This window comes from Athalia rosae, chromosome 2, assembly GCF_917208135.1.
Source record: "Athalia rosae chromosome 2, iyAthRosa1.1, whole genome shotgun sequence".
Taxonomy (NCBI): Eukaryota; Metazoa; Arthropoda; class Insecta; order Hymenoptera; family Athaliidae; genus Athalia; species Athalia rosae.
Window position 1 is genome coordinate 6,765,345 of NC_064027.1, and position 19,044 is coordinate 6,784,388.

General features: G+C 39.2%; 2 protein-coding genes across 6 annotated transcripts in view; one reads left to right on the forward strand and one right to left on the reverse strand.

Annotated features, from left to right (window-relative positions):
* Nucleotides 1-17,153, forward strand: part of LOC105684677 (transcription factor AP-2-epsilon) — a 90,236-nt gene extending 73,083 nt beyond the window's left edge. For 2 of the 3 annotated variants that reach the window (XM_020851585.2, XM_012398231.3), the window contains exons 5-10: nt 1,146-1,344; nt 5,603-5,721; nt 12,591-12,732; nt 13,316-13,487; nt 13,659-13,749; nt 14,200-17,153. In XM_020851585.2, coding sequence (XP_020707244.2) covers nt 1,146-1,344; nt 5,603-5,721; nt 12,591-12,732; nt 13,316-13,487; nt 13,659-13,749; nt 14,200-14,249 — 773 coding nt within the window. In that variant the 3' untranslated portion in view covers nt 14,250-17,153. Of the gene's footprint in view, nt 1-1,145; nt 1,345-5,602; nt 5,722-12,590; nt 12,733-13,315; nt 13,488-13,658 lie in introns of all 3 variants that reach the window. The other variant, XM_048650975.1, reaches the window with a different exon arrangement.
* A 180-nt stretch (nt 17,154-17,333) lies between these two features.
* Nucleotides 17,334-19,044, reverse strand: part of LOC105684675 (KH domain-containing, RNA-binding, signal transduction-associated protein 2-like) — a 54,617-nt gene continuing 52,906 nt past the window's right edge. The window contains exons 8-9 of one of the 3 annotated variants that reach the window (XR_007277179.1): nt 18,369-18,471; nt 17,334-17,505 (exon numbers count right to left, since the gene is read on the reverse strand). Coding sequence is in view for 1 of the 3 variants with exons in the window: in XM_020851592.2 (XP_020707251.1) it covers nt 18,464-18,471 (8 nt within the window). In the remaining 2 variants the exon portion in view is untranslated. Of the gene's footprint in view, nt 18,472-19,044 lie in introns of all 3 variants that reach the window. The other 2 variants (XR_007277178.1, XM_020851592.2) reach the window with 2 other exon arrangements.

A 19,044-nucleotide genomic window follows, 5' to 3' on the forward strand; every position in this document is an offset into this window, starting at 1 on the left:
TCAAGTCTTCGAGCCATTAACAACCGCCGACCAAGTAAGATCGCTAATTGTCTCTTGTAATTGCAGTAATCAGGTTGCACCGCGAGCTGTAGTTTGTACGGAGCAGTGGATGTTCCTTTTATTCGTTGTTTCACTCTAGCCATCCCGTCAGGTTGATACAGCCGGCGCTAAGTCTGTACTGACCACACGTACGTGTCGGGGATCAAGAGGAAGAAGTTGAGATCTTAGCGGTTGATTAGGATATTCCTTACGCTATGAGAGGCAGAGCTTTGAATAACGTTATTTCCCGTAGAATCAACTTGCACCTAATGTGTCGCCAATTTCCTACAACTTATCGCGAAGAAAAAACAAAAAACGAAAAATACCGTTCGAATAGGATGGTGGAATTTTTTTATTCTTCTTTGAAAACGAGGTGCTCGATTCGATGGAATTACATTTTTTCTCCCCGAACGAAATTCTATAGATCGGAGAATCTATAGCCTCCGATTCTCATGCATAGTTGATAAAAAACAGAAAAAAAAAATCGAAAGAAAAAGTGGAAGAGAAATACGAAGCGTTTAATAAAAAAAACTTATTGATGAAACCGATCGTTTGCGGCGATTATCAGTTCGGTATATAAAGTACGTTAACGACCCGATCGTAAACGTGTGTGTCGAATATGAATTCGATTTTGTGTAATTTCAAACAGCTGCAATACGTTGCGAACGTATATATTACAGTTTCTGATTAGGGGTTATTGAATATTTGCTACGCGAGAGAGTCGGTATTAATATGCCATATAATAGATACGAACAGTGGTCTAATTTTTTAAACCGAGCCTCGTTTCGGTGGATATAATAATTAAATTCGAGTACGAGAAGAATTTTTAGATGCCGGTATGTTTTCAAATAATTATATACACAGCACCGATATAATCTCGATGTAGGTACATCTGCTTTGCTGGCGAACGACGAAAAAATTTAACGGCGGCCAATAATTTGAGCAAAGTGAAGTCAAAAATTTTCGTATAACTTCGAACGAAGAATAAATAAGTAAATGAAATGTGAAGAGGGTTAAAAACGAATGGTGCACACGATCAAGAATTGATCAATGACGAGAGCGAGAAGGGATTATTAACAATTTGTTTGGCATTTTCATTTTTCCAGGCATGAAAACGTCGGAGAGGGGTGAAAAAGGGATGTTATCCGGCAACGCCCAACCTTCGGATGTTTTCTGTTCAGTCCCCGGACGACTTTCTCTCCTGAGTAGCACGAGCAAGTACAAAGTCACAGTGGCAGAGGTCCAGAGACGATTGTCACCTCCGGAGTGCCTCAACGCCAGTCTTTTAGGTGGTGTTTTAAGGAGGTGAGTCCACGTTCATTTTCCTTCGTTTTAATTTTACATTCTCCCTTTTATTTTCACCATCAACGATTCCGTAGATGTAAAAGGAAGATGTTCGCGTTTGAATAAAGTGTCGAGCGAATCAAAAATGAGCGGCCACGATTTTATACGAACGTACTCTGAGTTACGTCCGCCAGATTTATATACAATTATGTGTCCATTGAAGACAGCTTATACGGTTCTCAAGGAAGCCAGGCGCTCTCTGGAGTAAAATCTCATTCATAGTTTCTGGTGCGTCGCCTCCGTAGCGTTTCGAGCAGCGAAGCTGTTGGTCCATCGGTCGTTTCATTAATTTCTCGATTTCATGAACGTTTTTAGGATACAACGTACAAGTAATAATTGAATACTTCTTCTCATTCACCGAATGAATTTTACGCTGAATTAAAATTTGTTTTACTTCATTTTTTGATTAACTTTTTTTTTTTTCATTTGATCATTAATCGCAGGCCATTAATGGCTACTTCGTAATTTTTACCGTATTATACAACGAACATGTGTTTAAGTCCGTCAATTTTTAGTATAATTTTTTACAACTGATTAGGGGTTTTATGTATTCTATGAAATCAGCCATTATGTTAATGCATGGATAAAATTGCAAGCATGCGGAGCGAATTAAAAAATTTATAGCTGAATCCGGTAATTTATAGCATCGACGAAATTGGAGAAAAAAAAATAATTTTCAAAAGGAAAATTTGTCGATAGAATTTTATAACAAGAAAGTGAAAACTCACAGAAACAAACACGCCGCTAATTCTTTCCGACTAATTAACATTTTTTTAATTAATGTATATTATGTTTCTTTTTTTTTAATTCTTCTCATGGCAGGTACTCACCGTGACACTAAGACCTTTACCAGTCTTCAGAGTTTAATTTTATTCAATAGGATTGATTAAAAATTCACGTCTTGCATGTCCGTCTGCGAAGCAGTAAAATCAGTTGTCTCGGGTCAGTGGCCGTTTGATACATAGAATTGAGGAAAAAATATCATAGAATTATAGAAATCCAGATATAACACAAAGGAGGACTAAAATTGAAAATTAAAATCAAATCTGTAGATATTCGTAAGCACCCGTCGGGTTTTATACCCCATTCAATTATTGATCACCTACAGCTATCTACGTTGTATCAATTTGATTGAAAATTGATGGGAAAATTATCAATGTGTTTTATTCGATGATTTTATCGTTCATTAATTCATTTTATTCTCAAATCGTTCCTCGTCTCTTTCGAACGTGTTCAGATGACACAATCGATAAAATATCCGAATAGGTATACACACCTCGTACAAGTCCCTCTAATGCCTTCGGGACAACGGCGTCGAGTTTTTTTTGCCCAATATTCTCTGTTCTACGCCCACGTATTTTATAACGTAATTATTCACGAACTCTGTTTGTTTAACACGAATTTTATTTATACGTATACAAGGTGTCTCGTTATTCAACGTACGGACTCCGCACATCCCAATTTTTACCAGCGCAGGCTCTGAAATTGTGTACGCGTGTACGTACGTGTGAGTATTTTATATGGATTATTGCCGGGCGCATAATATTCTCCCGTGAATTATGACTTTCTTCGAGAATTATACACAGCTGTACGCGGATACGTATAGCGCACAAGTTCCTCGGCGGTTCTATCAGATTCATCTCTTTTTGCTCGTATAAATGTACACGTCATATAGCAGCGCAGCGCACGGATGATGGTGCGCTCCTGCCCCGCGGTCGCTACAGTTGCGCAAGGCTTTATCATTCTAAGGAAGAATAAATCATTCGCAGCCGGCTCTCGCGGGCTCTAATACTTGCAGAGGTACGCGTGTAATACGTATGGTACGTACGTATACAACTAGAAGGTGGCAGCAACCAGAAACCGAGCAACGCCACCGGAGTTTTCAAACATCTCGAAACGAATATCAGCCACGGGTTCGTGCGCACCAGCGGCAATTATTATACGATGAACCGTGTAAGTTCACGTGTCAATGAAACACGTACGGTATTATAGTCGTTGCTGCCGGTGCCACTCGTACCTATAAGTATCCTACAAGACCAATAACTATACCACCGCTAATAATTCATCTTATCGTATAATAATCTGACTGATAATTACAAGTGCTGTACAACACCGCGCAGCTCCGACAAAACTCGCGTACCTATATCTACACGTATTTTCCAACTTCGTACCGTTTCATATGTACGTACTGTCCAGGACAGCGCGTTTGCATACGCGTAGAGTACCATAGGTGGTACTTACTTTGTTCACGTTCATTATATTTTCTCTACTACGCGATACACACCTGTCTCTATACTTCGCCTATTCGACCGTAAAAATGCACACTTCTTTTTTCAATACACGTTTCCCCACCTACTAATTCGTGAGATCGCACTCGTAATTTATGCACAATTATTATCGACGATCGATACGCGACGTTATAGGGTGCGGGTTAACGCGGATACGGGTGAATTTAACATCGATTTCACAGATGCATGGGTAATTTCGTCGTTCGCCAGACTACACCGATCCGCTGAAAAATCAAGTGCGAAAAGTACGAAAAGATTGATATAAATGGCGGGTGGAATTTCGTTGGAATTCGGAGGGACCTGTTAAGGAACTAACAATGCCAGTAGCGAAGGGCTCTCGTAATCAGTGCAGAGTTCGTGGTACGCTTACACGTATTGCTCGACTGTGTTAGCGTATCTTGTATGTATATATCTGTAAGAGAATTGGGAAGAGGTGTACGAGTAAGGATGATGGCGAGGAGAGGAAACGGAAGCGTAGAAAATTACGGGACGTCGACCAAGACGGAGAATCGTTTGCAAGACAAGACGTCGTAATGAGTGAAGAACGCTCTTTGGCACGTTCGAGCACCCTTCAACTTTGTCTCCCTTCCACTCCCGCAGTCCCTTTTCGATTCCGTCTTCGATTCAATTCGAAATTTCAAACGCAACGGAGACGCGCGATACGCCTCCGCGGCGATTTCCGCTTTCGAAATGTTTACCCACTCGTTTCATACCCGTAATACAAACAATGTACGATTTATTTGGTACCTGCGACGTGTGATAAACCATCGCACAACTCCACGAGATCTCGATTGCTCGATTCCATCCGCTCCACCCTCGCTCTCTACAAAATACGAAATTTCACCCCAAGTTGATGCCCATTCGATTCGCGAAAAATCGAAGCACCAACGCGCTTAGGGATCGTCCTATTTTCCATTTACCCATTTCTCCTATACGAAGGGCTTCCGAGGTGGTCAGATTATGGCGTGGCGTGATCTACTTTATCGGCTCATGTCGTTTATCCCTCCGAAGTTAATGTTACGGATGGCGCGTAGTTTTTTTTCTTTTTCAAAAAGGAGATGGTTCTTTCTTTTTTTTTCAATTTTATTTTCTTACGTCCGAGCGAAGCAAAGATGTACGCAAGTACGACGTCCTACTCGCACACCGTACCTCTTATATATTATATACTGACAGCCGAATGAATTAATTACCGACTTTCCAACGCGACGAAGATAAAGGCTGTCGTAAACTCGCGCACGGAGGGGATTCACGAGTAGCCAAAGAGGATACGAGGAGGCACATACAATTTTATACAAGCGCACACGACCACGCGGATACATATGTATGTACATACAATGAGCATACGGGGATGAGGAACGCGCGGGGAGGACCCGTTACCAACGTGCAATGTGATGGATGATGGAACGTTTGGGAAGACGGGGAAGACTACGCACATATATGTGGGTCTGTTATATACGCGCGGTACATAAGATATACACGTGGAGACCCCAACCGCGATGTACGAGGTGAAAATTCATTTTAAAACGCGGTGAAGTTACGCGCCCGCGCTCGCGTTGCTCAACTATAGGTATACATATATAATACCCGTACACGTATAATATGAGGTTATTATATTTATATATATATATATGTATATAAATTGTATATAGATGACGTCAGTTTTACGGTGCAACAGCGGTACGTTGCTCGTATGATTCGCGATAATTTCTCTACCCCGTTGTTATCATTAGTATGATTTATTGCTACATTATCGTTGTGACAACCATTCGTTTATCTATTATAACTACACCCATCATAATTTCTGTTACGATTATTCATCATGTTAGATGATATTACGTGCGCTGTACGTTCACGTGAGCGGTTCGGAGTTACCTCGCACGTCCGATCTGTACGGCTTCTTACATCGCCTATTTTTCTCCTACCTGTTTCAGAGCGAAATCTAAAAATGGCGGAAGACTTCTGAGGGAAAAGCTGGAAAAAATTGGGCTGAATCTACCCGCTGGCAGGAGGAAGGCAGCCAACGTTACGCTTTTAACTTCGATGGTGGAAGGTGAGCGAAAAAAAGCAATTATAGTCGATGAATAACACGACGAAACGAGACTCCCAAACTTTTGGTGTATAATTAACGCACTGACAGCTGGCGATCATTGATGATAATTGATATAATTAATCCAGATATACCGGCTTCGGATTTCCGGCGATTTTTGTTGGTTTTTTTTTTTCATTTTTATTATCATAACCGATCCTCCGGAGTCGAGGTCCTCGCGGTGCTTTATGAGAAAAAGAGGTGTTAATGAGCGAAGTTATACGGATATACGATATCAGCGATATCATCGAGGGGGGGGGGCAATTGCACAGATTACGGGATGCGGCGAAAAGTTGCGTGTATTTATACCTCGTACTCTTCGAGAACTCTTCTATTAGTTGGTAACGGTTTAATGGCTTAACGACTCGCGAGCTAAAAGATCGTCCAAGTGTTGGTGCGGACGCTGATTATAATTTACGATCGCTTGGCTTCCATAAAACACCTAGCGCGAGCTTCGCCGCGTTGCTTTCTTTCTCTCCCCTCCCCCTCCCCCTCCCTTTCCTTTTGCCTTTTTTTTTTCTTCTCTGCTTCTTGTCTCATTTTGTTCCACGTTTTTTTTTTTTCGAAACACTCTTTTTTTCTTTTTCCTCAAATCCGTTTCTTTTTTTCGGGCAATTATCACCGCGTGCAAGAAATTACTCGAAATTACCGTACGGTATGTCATACGTTTGAATTGTATGTGGTATATATATATAAAAAGGAAATATAAATACAAAATAAATACGTACGCGGAAATAAGCGTCGAATGGACATATTTCCACGTGCATGTATGAGAACTTCGATGCTCGAATACCACATAACGCTCTATACACGGATACCCATAGCTTATATCCCATGTGCTTACCTATCTCATACATAATACCTAAAAGCACTTATCTACCGCGGGAGCGCCCACAAATTGTTATTACATATATTTACGCCGGCTTTTCTTTTTCTGTATAGATCTCGGTAAAATTTTTCCCACAAACATTTGCGTCCCGTCTTCATTCATCGCTATTCACCTGCGTTTTCATGGCGAATAAAAAAAAAAAAAAAGGAAAAAAAAAGAATTATGGTGACGTAAATAATTAATTCAGAAGTTATAATGGTCGTAAAATTATTTTTACCTCACACGATACGTATAAGTATAGGTATGCATATATATATATTTATGCATAGGTACTTTTTAGCGGAAGATATTATTCAGTGTCACGATATTAATTAATCCTTCGAGCTTGTAGAGCAAACGGGGGGGTACGCAATAATTCAAAAAATTGCGGAACGCAGATTAAAAAAACGAAAAAGGGGGAAAATAAAAAAAATTTGGCTACGATGAAATATATCGCGGAAATTATATATTGTGGCGAAATTATGTATCCTAATTGCCGTAGACATATCGAACCAAAGTACGTAGATATATATGTGTGCACACACATATAATATTTCGTAGGTATATACTTTGAAATCTGTATAATTTTTAATTCCATAAATGAGACGATGTTTTCTATACGCGGAGTGACGTGTGCGGGTTGATAAATCTGGTCTAGAAATCGGTACGAGAATTTCTTCCAATTTTGCGTATCGATCGCGTTGTGGTCAGTCGGTACGGAGTCCGGTCGTATAGCAATGCCCCCGTAGTGAACACCACTCGTTAATTCGAAGTGGCACCGGGCAATCAGTGTAGGACGACTTATGGAGGATCGATTCAGGCGTGGTCTCGCTATATGGTCGTGGGAATGTCTTGCACTTGCTTCGCGCGACCCGATCCAACCGATCGCGTTCTCTTCCCTTCCACTTGACTCGATATTCATTCGTTCATTTTCACCGTAATAATCCACTTCTATTTCGTCGTAGAATTATTCGCGTGAAATGACTTCCCGCGAGTAGAAAAAAATGTGAAAAAATGTAAAAATAAAAAAACGAAGGAGAGACAAAAAAAAAAAACAAATGAGAAACAAATCGCCCGCGAAGACGGCGGACCACTTCAGCGGACGCATATCTCCGATCGTCTCTCTCGCTGCACACGCGTTATACGTTATACTCAACCCTTTCGAGTAGCGTCGACTGTATCGTAGCTACAATCTGACGACTTGAATGGTAATTAGATCGTTCCACACGCGCGTACCGCACCACCCCGCAAAAGTTATACGTATACGCGCGTTGCGAAGTGCAATGTCAATGATGAATTGTGAAAACCAGTTTTCTCTTTTTTCTTACGTACAATGGTAGGATGGAAAGAGAAAATATAATAGGGCGGTGAAAACTCCGAGTCCGCGGACATCTCGGGCGTTTGATGATCGTGAAAGGTGACGCGTCGGGACGTCAAGAGCGTGTTTTACTCGACAATCCATAACAATAAAGCAGATTCTCGTTACACCGATCTTACGCCGAGACGTTTCAGTTGTATACCTATGTATGTACGTATTTTTACATACTAATATAATACAACCAACTAAACCCTCGCGCTGCTGGCGGAAGACGCTAGCGGCTTTACTGTCCAGGACGTAAAGGATGATGAGAGTAGGTACTATCCTATGGATATAATACGTTGAATTCTTCTACTACTCCGCACGAGTGGGCGTCACGGATATACTATATTGTACGTACGTACGTACTGAAATTCACGCAAAGTAATTCCCACACTTTGCACCGTCAAACGTCGTCCGCTCGTGCGCGCTGTGTTTGGAATATCACATTGTCTCGTCCTTTCAACGCGGTGAAATCAATTTGAAAGAAGGATTTAAAAAAAAAAACATAAAATAAAATAAAATAAAACAAAAAATGAAACCGAGTCCGCCGATTGACGAGATGATTCCTTTTTCGATGACGTTCTAAAATTAGTCGCAATTACGGCGTAGCCCGATAGAAGTTCGATCGCAGGGCTCGGGCTGGTTTATTCAAAGCTCGGATTACAGAGCGAATCCTCGCGACAGGTGGATGGCGCGCGTTAACTCGTTTAATCTCATCGAACGTATCGCGATCTACATAGTAATAAATATCAACTCGTTCCACGGGATTATCATTGCACGATCCCTGCATAAGGTATACGTTCCATGATTTTCTGTGGCTCTCCCACTCCCCCTCCAAACGGCTGATCCGATTATGAAATAATTAAATACCGACCGAGACAAATGCGGAAGTTTACACCGCGCGTTTTTATTGACGAAAAATTTTTTTAACGGTCCCTGCACCTCTCCACTTTTGATGAGCAGAGTTAGGAGATCAGCCATCGGTTTGACGAAAAATTTACCGGCAATCGCGAAGCTGAACAGCGATTGAGAAAATTTTACGCACGTGGAAACGGAGAACTTGAAAGATGAAGGCTGAAAATAATTCGGTGATCCGCTGTACCCAACAATGATCTATTTTTTCACGAGAGAAATTTACTCCGCGAATATATACACGCGCGTATAAATCGTTGCAGGTTGAAAACAATGGGACGACGAAATCTCTCTGAAATGCTACACAACGACTGCGGTGTGTGTACAAGTTATACATAAAAGGTATAGAGAGACGTTATATACACCGCATGTAATCGATTTCCATACGAATATACGCGTCCAGACTTCGTTTCGGATTTAAATTGCCTCCAAGTTCCTACAGGTCCATCTTTTCTCCAGCTGCTCTGAAGTTGTATCGTGTTGTACGTATATCGCTCCGGGACGCCGTTCGTCAGTTATATCTTCTCTTTCGTGTGTACCGATGTACAACGGAGTACACAGAGGTTTATACGTGTGTATTATATTTTCTCTCGTGATCCCAAAGAAATCGACTTTGTCCAAACTTGTAACGGAGAAAATTATCCGTACCCGGGGTGAATGTATAGTGAATACACGCTTTGCTAGTTTGTTTTTTTTTTTTTTTTTTTCTTCTGAATTTATACTCAATTTTTAATATCGACCATATTTTTTTTTTTCTTTGGTTTTGTTTTATTGCATTTTGCGGACGTAGGTATTTGAAGAAACCACAAGAATGGGGCGATTAGGGGGGGTGGGGCGGAACCGGAGGGGGTTTTATAGCCCCTTTCGGGATGCGGAAGAAATTCCCGAAATCTCTTTGTGATCGTTACGCTATATCGATCGTAATGGGAAGATCATTTGCGGTTGCGGAGGATCGAAGATCGTGCGCCGATGATCTTATGGGGCTTCAGGGAACTCGAACTCCGCGATCACGTGGCTATACATACATATATATTCAATGTATATTACGTATGTGTATGTGATCTTCCTTTAGATTTATCTCGATATCAGGTCGGTAAACGTTTTGGGATCCGAGGCAATCTCTCGGGCGGCTGAGTCAGTAAAGCAGAATCTATCCTCGTTTTCGATCCCGAATCAACGTAGCTACGGTATCCACACATCATACCTATGTACAATTTGAACCTCCACGACAAACGAATTAGCAAAAATTTTCCCTCCACCTCAGTCAACGCGATCGTGCCCAAGTTCGCTGGGCGCGAAACTGTGAACTATAATTTCGTACGCGCAAATAACTCATCATCTATTATCGCACGATCCCCATTTATACTACCTCGTGATTAACAGGTGTATACGGATCGGGCACTACCGCGTAACGCGAACCGTACCGATCGACGGGCGATGTTGCGATTGAAAGATTTTTTTCGACCCGAATTAATATCGACGCCGTACGGTAATTAATTTCGTCTTTCGATCGACTACGCAGCGGTTCAGAGTTTAAACTGTGAATTTATATGAAATGCGGCGTAGTTTCGCTGGGGTCAACCCCATTGGCCCCGTATCCGCAATCGTTCTTTCATACCTACAATACGTTTAATGTAGGGATATCAAATGTTTGCTGTACGTAAAAATGATCGTCGAGTCGACGTACGTATGTAGTTGTACAGCGAGAACGGGGGAATGCATCACGTATATTATTTATACGTCTGTACGTAAAATGTACGTACGAAACGTTATTATTGTACGTGTACGCCCGAAGGGGAAAATGCAATGACGGTTTCAGGGTATAGTGGAATATAAAGTTAGAGATATACATAGATATGATGCGTGTAATACTCGTAGTTACATGTACATACAACCGGCGTTTATTGCACCGTGCTTAGCAGATATAGCTGAATAACTGTCGAGAAATTTCATGAGTCATTGCTGAACGATGGCCGATAGATAATATTGAATATAAAAGTTGCAAACAACGGCTTAATTAATACCCGGTGACTCTAATATGCCGCTTTTATACAGCCGTCTCGTACGTGCGGATGTATTTTTATACACTTTGGATATCTCTTTACATTTGCAAATCGAGTTGAGAGGAGAAAAAAGAGAAAGAAACGGAAATTGAAAAAACGAGATGGTCGTTCAAATCCAATCAGATCGAACGTTATTTAGAAATCAGCTCGACGCACACCTCACTTCTTGGTAACGCAGCACGATTCTATGCGAAGACTTCGGTACGTGTAATACATAGAGGTATATAAGTTATAATATACCTGACTTGAGAACATTGGAGATTAAATTAATAACCCAAAACTGCGAGCAATCGTGCGCAGCTAAAGCCGCGCGCTCGAATAAATCAAGAGATCTTTGAATCGCTTGTTTCTCATTTTTTTCATATGCTTTTTTTTTTCGTTCATTTTATTTATCAATTTTTTCCTCCTCTAATTCAAAGGTCCGATAATTTTAACCGTGCAACGCCGAATGTGGAGGAAGGATATATTTATTCTTGATTGAGAAATATTTGAGATTAAATTAATAATTCGGAGCTGTTGCGTACTTATTTATACAGATATTCTCCCGATCATTCACGTCGGCGAACGATATCTTCATCAATACTCATACAGGGTTCGGTTTAATCACGCGTGGAATCTGAGACGCGATTAAAAAAAAAAGGTTTTTCTCAACTTCTCGACATACGATATCACATGGGATGAAAAAAGATTAAGATTAAATGAAAAAAAATCGTTGCAGTTTGATGGACGACTTGGAAAGATCGTACCTACGTTATATACCGATAATAATCGCTTTCTCGTTCGTTGGACGAACGAATCAACCCGATCATATTCATCTTATTATTCTTTCATACATCTATTTTGTTACTGACGATGATCGTCTCAATTTGTAAGATTCGGTATACCGAAGCTTGACTTCTCTTTCTATCCATCCAGGTATAATAAACTGGGTATAAACAATAGCCGGTAAAAAATTGGATGTAATTTGTAGAGCACGTGGCGTGTGCCCCGTATGCTTCTCGATGTATTCTAGGACAGGTATATACGGGCATGCGGTATGCGTATGTATAAAATGTTGATACACATATTCGTGCAACTGTAAGCTCCGGGCAAAAGGGGACGGGGTGTGGCGTTGATAGTTGACGGTTAATAGAGCCCAGCGGGCTCAACAACGGCTCGGAAACGTTCGAGATTTGTAATTACAAACCGGGCAGCAAAAGGAACCACTAACCTGAACCTATGAAGTCATCCGGCACGCCGGGGCTCTTACTGGACTACATACCGTACCCCGAAGGTCGATGACCTCGCTACCTCTTAAGTGATTAAAGATTGCAAATTCTTCTCTTGTACGCTAACGCGTCGTAATACACGCTGCGGATGGGGGTCGATCCCAAGCCTCGGGGCGAAAAATCTACGCCCGTCAAATGGTCGTCGTGCGAACCGCGAGGATTCAATTTTTTGTTTTTACAGGGTGTACGTAGAGTACACACAGGAATCCGTTCGACGTTTAGAAATTAGTATCAATATTGACCGTAATCAAAGTAATAACGACGATCGAATAACCGTCCCGACGTCTCTATCGCGCGTGTACGAAGTGAATTGTGGTCTGTAATAATCATTGATTTGCTTATTTTTCCTTTTGTCGTTTCAGGAGAGGCTATACACCTCGCTAGAGATTTCGGATACGTGTGCGAAGCCGAATTCCCAGCGAGACAAATCGCGGAATATCTTTGTCGGCAACACTGCGAACCACAGGACTCTTACAGACGAAAAGAGGAGCTACATGCCGCAAAGTGAGTACAACGATCACTCCACTTTTTCTCTCGCCTTTCCCGTTTTTTTCCCTCCTCTATTCTTCCGAAATTGTTCGAATCGAATACAGCGATACACGTGATCGTGTGTAAGCGCAGCAATTACATCATCCTATGGGTACAGTTTATCGGTGCGGCGAAACTTCACTGCGGAATTGTGTGCAGCGGTTCGCAGCGTCGGAGATTTCGATACGATCAGGTGGAACTCGCGATGACCAGGCATTACCGAGCGTCGCATAACTCGGGGTTTCGAGTATAGAAAGAAATAAAGATAACCGCGGGGTACTTTCCGCGTGCATTTGATCGCCGCTTGTCTCGATTAACACAATGAGAAGGATCGGAGAAACATTTTTTCAAAACTCCTCCCGCAGACGATGTTCTAAGAATATTGTATACGTTATATTATACAATGTACTTTCCCGGGCTTCGCGCGACGTTCGGTTACTCTTCAACTTTTAGTTAACACGGTACAAAATGTCTAAGCCTTTCGAGCAGTTATTGCAGCATACACACTCGCACGGGCTGTCAAGTTACAACGAAGGCGTTCGCCTCTTTTTCTTTACAGACAAGTCACCAAAGAGCTGATGGATCTTTTAAACCAGGACAGGTCGCCTTTGTGCAATACCCGACCACCGCACATCCTAGACCCGAGTATACAGCGACATTTGACGCACTTTTCTCTGATATCGCACGGGTTTGGCAGTCCGGCGATGGTAGCAGTTCTCACGGCGTTACAGGTAAACCAATTTCCAATTTTATTCGACTCTGTTCTATTTTGTTTTTGTTTTTTTATTCCATTCCATTATCTTCTCCTGCTTATTTATCAAAGCAGTCCTCGGTAGAACTGAATCGGTCACGATGTACCGAATGTGATATTAATCGAGATCGCGTGTCATATTTATTTCCAGAATGTACTCGGGGAGTCGTTGCAGCATATGGAGAAAATGTATCCAGGAAATGGTAGCGGTGTAACGAGCAGCCAGCAACCGAATCACGAAGGTAATAAGAACAAGGACGGATCGCTGATGAACGACATGAAGAAGTGACGCCCGGAAGACCCGCCAACCTCAAACGTGGTCACCTCGATCAGACACTCATGGCCCTACAACTAACGCGCACAAAAATAATGAAATGAAAAACTGCTATGTATCGATCAGAGATAGTTAAACGAAAAAAATATCAAAAACTGAAGCGTATAAAAATTCTCTGATCGTATGTAACGGAAGAAACGTTGATTAGTTGAACAAAAAAAAAAACAAAAGAAAAGACAAAGAAAAGTGAAATCAAACGAATAGTGCACGTACATACAATTAAAGGGTTTATGAGGAGGTCAATGGCCTTGAGAGATCACTGAACAAAAAGGGGTTGGCAGGTCTGCAGAGTAAATGGAGGGGAAAAAAAACAAAGACTCTATATAGTTTTTCTGTATTTTTTTTCTTTTCTCCTTAGACAAATTTCCGGGCACAGTCCGAACTAATGGATCTATGAAATTAACATAGTGCTGCGGCTAGAGTCAGTCGTACGTTCCTGGACAGCCCACACAACGCGGATACACGGTATCTGTAACTATCCATGACAAGAACAGAGAGACTTGATCCTGTTCAAATTTAACCGTCGGTTTTTATCATTATGACCATTAGGAGAAGAACAGAAAAAGAAAGTACCATGAGAGAGAGATTGAAGGAACTGTCGTAACTGACTGTTCGTTTCTTCATTCCGATACGAGAGATTTTTAAGACAAGCGATGTGAAGTGAAGATGAACCGTCTGTTGATTGCAATTTGATGTTTTTCATTCAACTTCACTTCGCACGTTCGGAGGCAAGCTAAGTACATGTCGTTTTCGCAAGATTGCGAACATTCGAGGTAGAGAGAAAAAAAAAAAAAAAAGAAAAAACTGCACACAAAAAACGTGGAAACTGCAGACGGTAAAAGCCGTCCGAGAGGCTATAGTACTTTATAATACGCTATACTTGTAAAACGTTATCTGTACCGTAACTTTCGGTCCGTAAAAATCGTTTGGAAAGTGTAATAAAATAAGAAACGCTATGGTGGTGGGATATTCAAAGAACAAATGACAAAAAATAAATATTTATATAATATACCTATATAAACTAAAAATGAAAAAAAGACATTGTTCCTTATCGCGCTGAAAACTTTACAATCGTAAATTTCAATCAACGAGTTTGATGAAGTAACTTTCAATAATAAATATTGTATACATTGTGCCAACGTGAAACTTGCCATTTAAAACGTGCCAATTACGATGATGACGATCAGAGAGTATGGGGATATTTACGCGTATACAAAAATATTCACTATGTGAGTGCGAAGAGGCGTTCGCTTGCGAATAGCGAAGCGCTAAAAATGAAACGCAATATGATAGCATATACCTACCGATATGTATATAATATACTTGAGAAAGTGTGTATTGCCAGGTAATGAGTAAGAGAAAAAGAGAGAGAAAAAAAATCGTTAGAAAAAAATCGCACAGGTACTAAAACTCTTTTATGTGTATAGAATGATGATGAATATGAATAACGTCGAGAGTACTGGATGATGATTTAAATGCGATAAGATAAAGAAAAAAGAGGATTAAATGAAATATATGTATAATGAAAAATCGTATCAAGTACAACGTGATCAGGAGATCCTGAGACATATCTAACTTTGTAACTAAACATTAGATTCGTAAGTTTTAAGTTAGAAACTTGAGAGCATTTGATGTTCCCAAAATGTGTCAGAGCATTTGAATCTTTCTTGTGATGTAATCATATATAATTAAGGCATACGTTAATAATGAAAAAAATAAAATAAAATAAATATAAATGCTATACCCACATTCCATGTTTTCATTAGGGATGGTATTATAAATATAGAGAAGTGTACAACTCGAGATTACTTTATATATTATATAAAACATAAGGGTATATATCAAGACGCCATGTTTGATTCCGATATAACGTACTCACCGATCCTGAATGGAATTTATATATAATAAAATATAAATACAGAACTAATAATATTAATAGCAGAAATTTATGAATCGAGTACTAGCGGATCGAAGAGTGGGATATTGAGTAGAAATGTATATGATATTAGAATGAAGTAAGGGGAGGTAAAAGAGAATGAGAGAAATAATAAAAATTTTAATTATAGAATTAGCAAAATGATTTTCATCTCATTGTGTCGCTTAAAAATTTTGTAGAGTACAACTTTTTCTTTATCTCAAATCTTTTTTCCCCGACGTTTTTTCTTTCCATCGATCGTCACCGTAGGATAGATTAGAAATGTAACGATATAAAAATTTTAAACTCGATTAGCCTGACTACGTAATAATAATGATAATTGAATAGGCTTCGGTCAAGCATGGCGCATGTAGTTTGATAAGTTAGACGAAAAAAACTCTGACCTTATTTTCACTCGCAACTAATTATTAATATAATTAGAAATCTATAGATTTTAAGGCCCGTAAATTAAATAAATATACTTGAAAAAGAATGAAAAGAGAAGAAAAAGGAAAGCAAACAATACTGAAAAAATTGACAAAAAAAAAAATAAAAAAATACTTATTTATAACCGTTATACATAGATATGCGTAGAAATGATCTTTTCTACCAGAATTTCTGTGCCAACTGTGAAGGAATGTTGTCGACGATTACTTTTCGCAATCAAGCATCGTTCTAATCTTGTAAGATACTCGGATTTATCTGTATGAAATATATTTGAATTTAGTAGTATATTATATTCTGATAATAATACGGTTCATTTTTGTATATCGGTGTGTGATAAATAAATAAGAATATTGTTTCTTAAGTAATATAAATCCTGATTAACAAATTCAATTTAGGTTCTCAGCTATTATATAAAATTTCACAAATAACACAGACATATGGACGTCATTTACTTGCACCGTATTTTGCACCGCTGTGAGCTAAACTCAAAACTGTCGCACGACTCACATTTCAATTCCTTATATTTCCCTCGTCATCGATTATTTTTAGAAACGACATGTGAAAAGGCAAAAACACGATGATAGCACTGCCTTGTCCCATGACCACTTCATCTAATCGTCCAACTTGGTTATTAACTACTTTCTGTCCCGTCAAACTAAATCTATAAAGTCAACCGCGATTTATCATCGATTTTAATTGACAGTTTAGTTCTAGGAATAAGAAGAAAATTATGTTAATTGACAATGCTACCACTTATACCTACTTTACATTATTAATGCTCACGTTATTATATTATGTTTCTTCCCATGTAAATATATCAAATTACTATGAGTTATATATAAATACATACCTATATACATATAATTTATATCGTAAATGACGCAAATTTAAGCAATGTAATTTCAGTATTTGCCAATATTGTTTTTATAATAAATGAGAAATCTACTGTTCATTTTCGTTCGATCAATTTCAAGAACCCCCCAGAGCATAGAAATCAATCCTTTGGTCAATTGAATTCCAGATTTGGAGTATTCCTTCCTTATCCATCATTCTGACGAATGAATATTTCGTTTTTTGTTTCTCATTGGCATAAACAAGGGCGGGGGTTGTAAGAAACGAGCTTTGCTAAATATTTGTATAAAATATATAGTTTCACATTGATTTATTATTCAAATTATATAATTCATCACATACACGAACGTTGACTTTTCTTCTGCGTAGTGCATACCTATTATAAAAAAGTACGCACTTATATACGTATGAAAAATGCGTTCATGCGATGGATCCCCACGAATCTTCGACCTGAAAAGATACTTTTCTATCTCATAAATTTAAGTTCTCAAATAACTGTAAATGACAATCAAACGATCGAATCATTATTCGAATTTTCATCTTAATAAGCAGCACCGAATACTTGGCTGTAATAATTTAATCTAATTTATGGTTTTGCAGAGGTACTCAAATAATCTTGAAAAAAATTCAGTTCTCTCTAATTAAGAACAAATATAGTCACTTGTTTATATCGAAGCATCGTAACGACAATCCTTCCCACGTCTCAAGAGACACTAATTGACCGAATTGATGCCGTATTTAGAATATATAGAAGACTATAAATCTATAAAAAAAATATTCACCGATTCCGGTATTATCGGTCCGATATTCATAAATGCCTCGAAGGTAGACCAAAGATAAAAGTCATAGCTGTTCAAAGGAGTGCGGTACGATTCACCGGCATTGTAATTTTCAAATAGTATTACTGTAAAAAAAAAAAAAAAAAAAACGTGTCACACATGACTTTGCAGAGAACTCTGTGGGATCAGAGTTACGAAATATAATATCACAGCAGAGCAATGGCAAACTTGACAAAAGCTGTAATAAATGTCGGATGGATATGAGAGCCACTTAAAATTCAAACCCAGCATTAATTTCGGTTTTCAGTAATTCAAGAATAGTTGAATTATTATCATTCATATTCACCATGCGTAGTCCTGTCGTTTTGGGGGAAAAACTTTTCTTGAAGGGATTTTAGATATTTCAATAATCTTTGAGCCCATCATGAGAAAAGCAATCATTCACTCGTCCCATTCGTTCCAGACAATAAAAAGCACGAAGGTAAATATAACACGATCAATATCATTGAGCTAACACCATGGCAGTATACTCACATTAAGGCACTTCATGGTCCGGTGCCTCACAGAGACCAAAAACCTTTGAAGTTTTTTTTTCGGCAAGTACGCGTTCCCACGCGAACATGGATCTTCTATACACCTGATAAGAATAAATTGAGAATAGTATTAGAAAGAGGATTTTTTCAGAGGCGATGAGGCCTAAGTCAGGACAGGATGCATCATCATCCATCTATTGCCAGTAACTTTACCATAAGTTGGTTTGGTCGTCTCTTAATTAGGTTTCTCGACAAGAGGTATAATGTGACATTCATCATTATGGGATTCATAATGTACGTTATCTTACTTAAAACTTAAACGAGAGGATATAAATTAAATTTTATCAACGATATTTATCTTCCGATTAAGATTATGCCATTTTCCGTAAAGTATGTATTACAAACAAGAGTTCGTAACGTGCCTTGGAGAAAAAAATTGTTTTATAAGTTTTAAAACTGGAATATCCGTAAAAATAATGTTGTTATTGTTTCTCCTTTTGTTCTTAGGTATCTCTCCATCTATGTCCTATGTTATTTAATTTATTTTTTACTTCCGTTCGCGCACACCCACCAAGCCATCGTTATTACATTACATTTCATTGCGATTTATTACACGTTCAAATTTGAAAAATGGGTATACTCATGGTATCTCAATTTCGGCATGCCGAACGCGCATT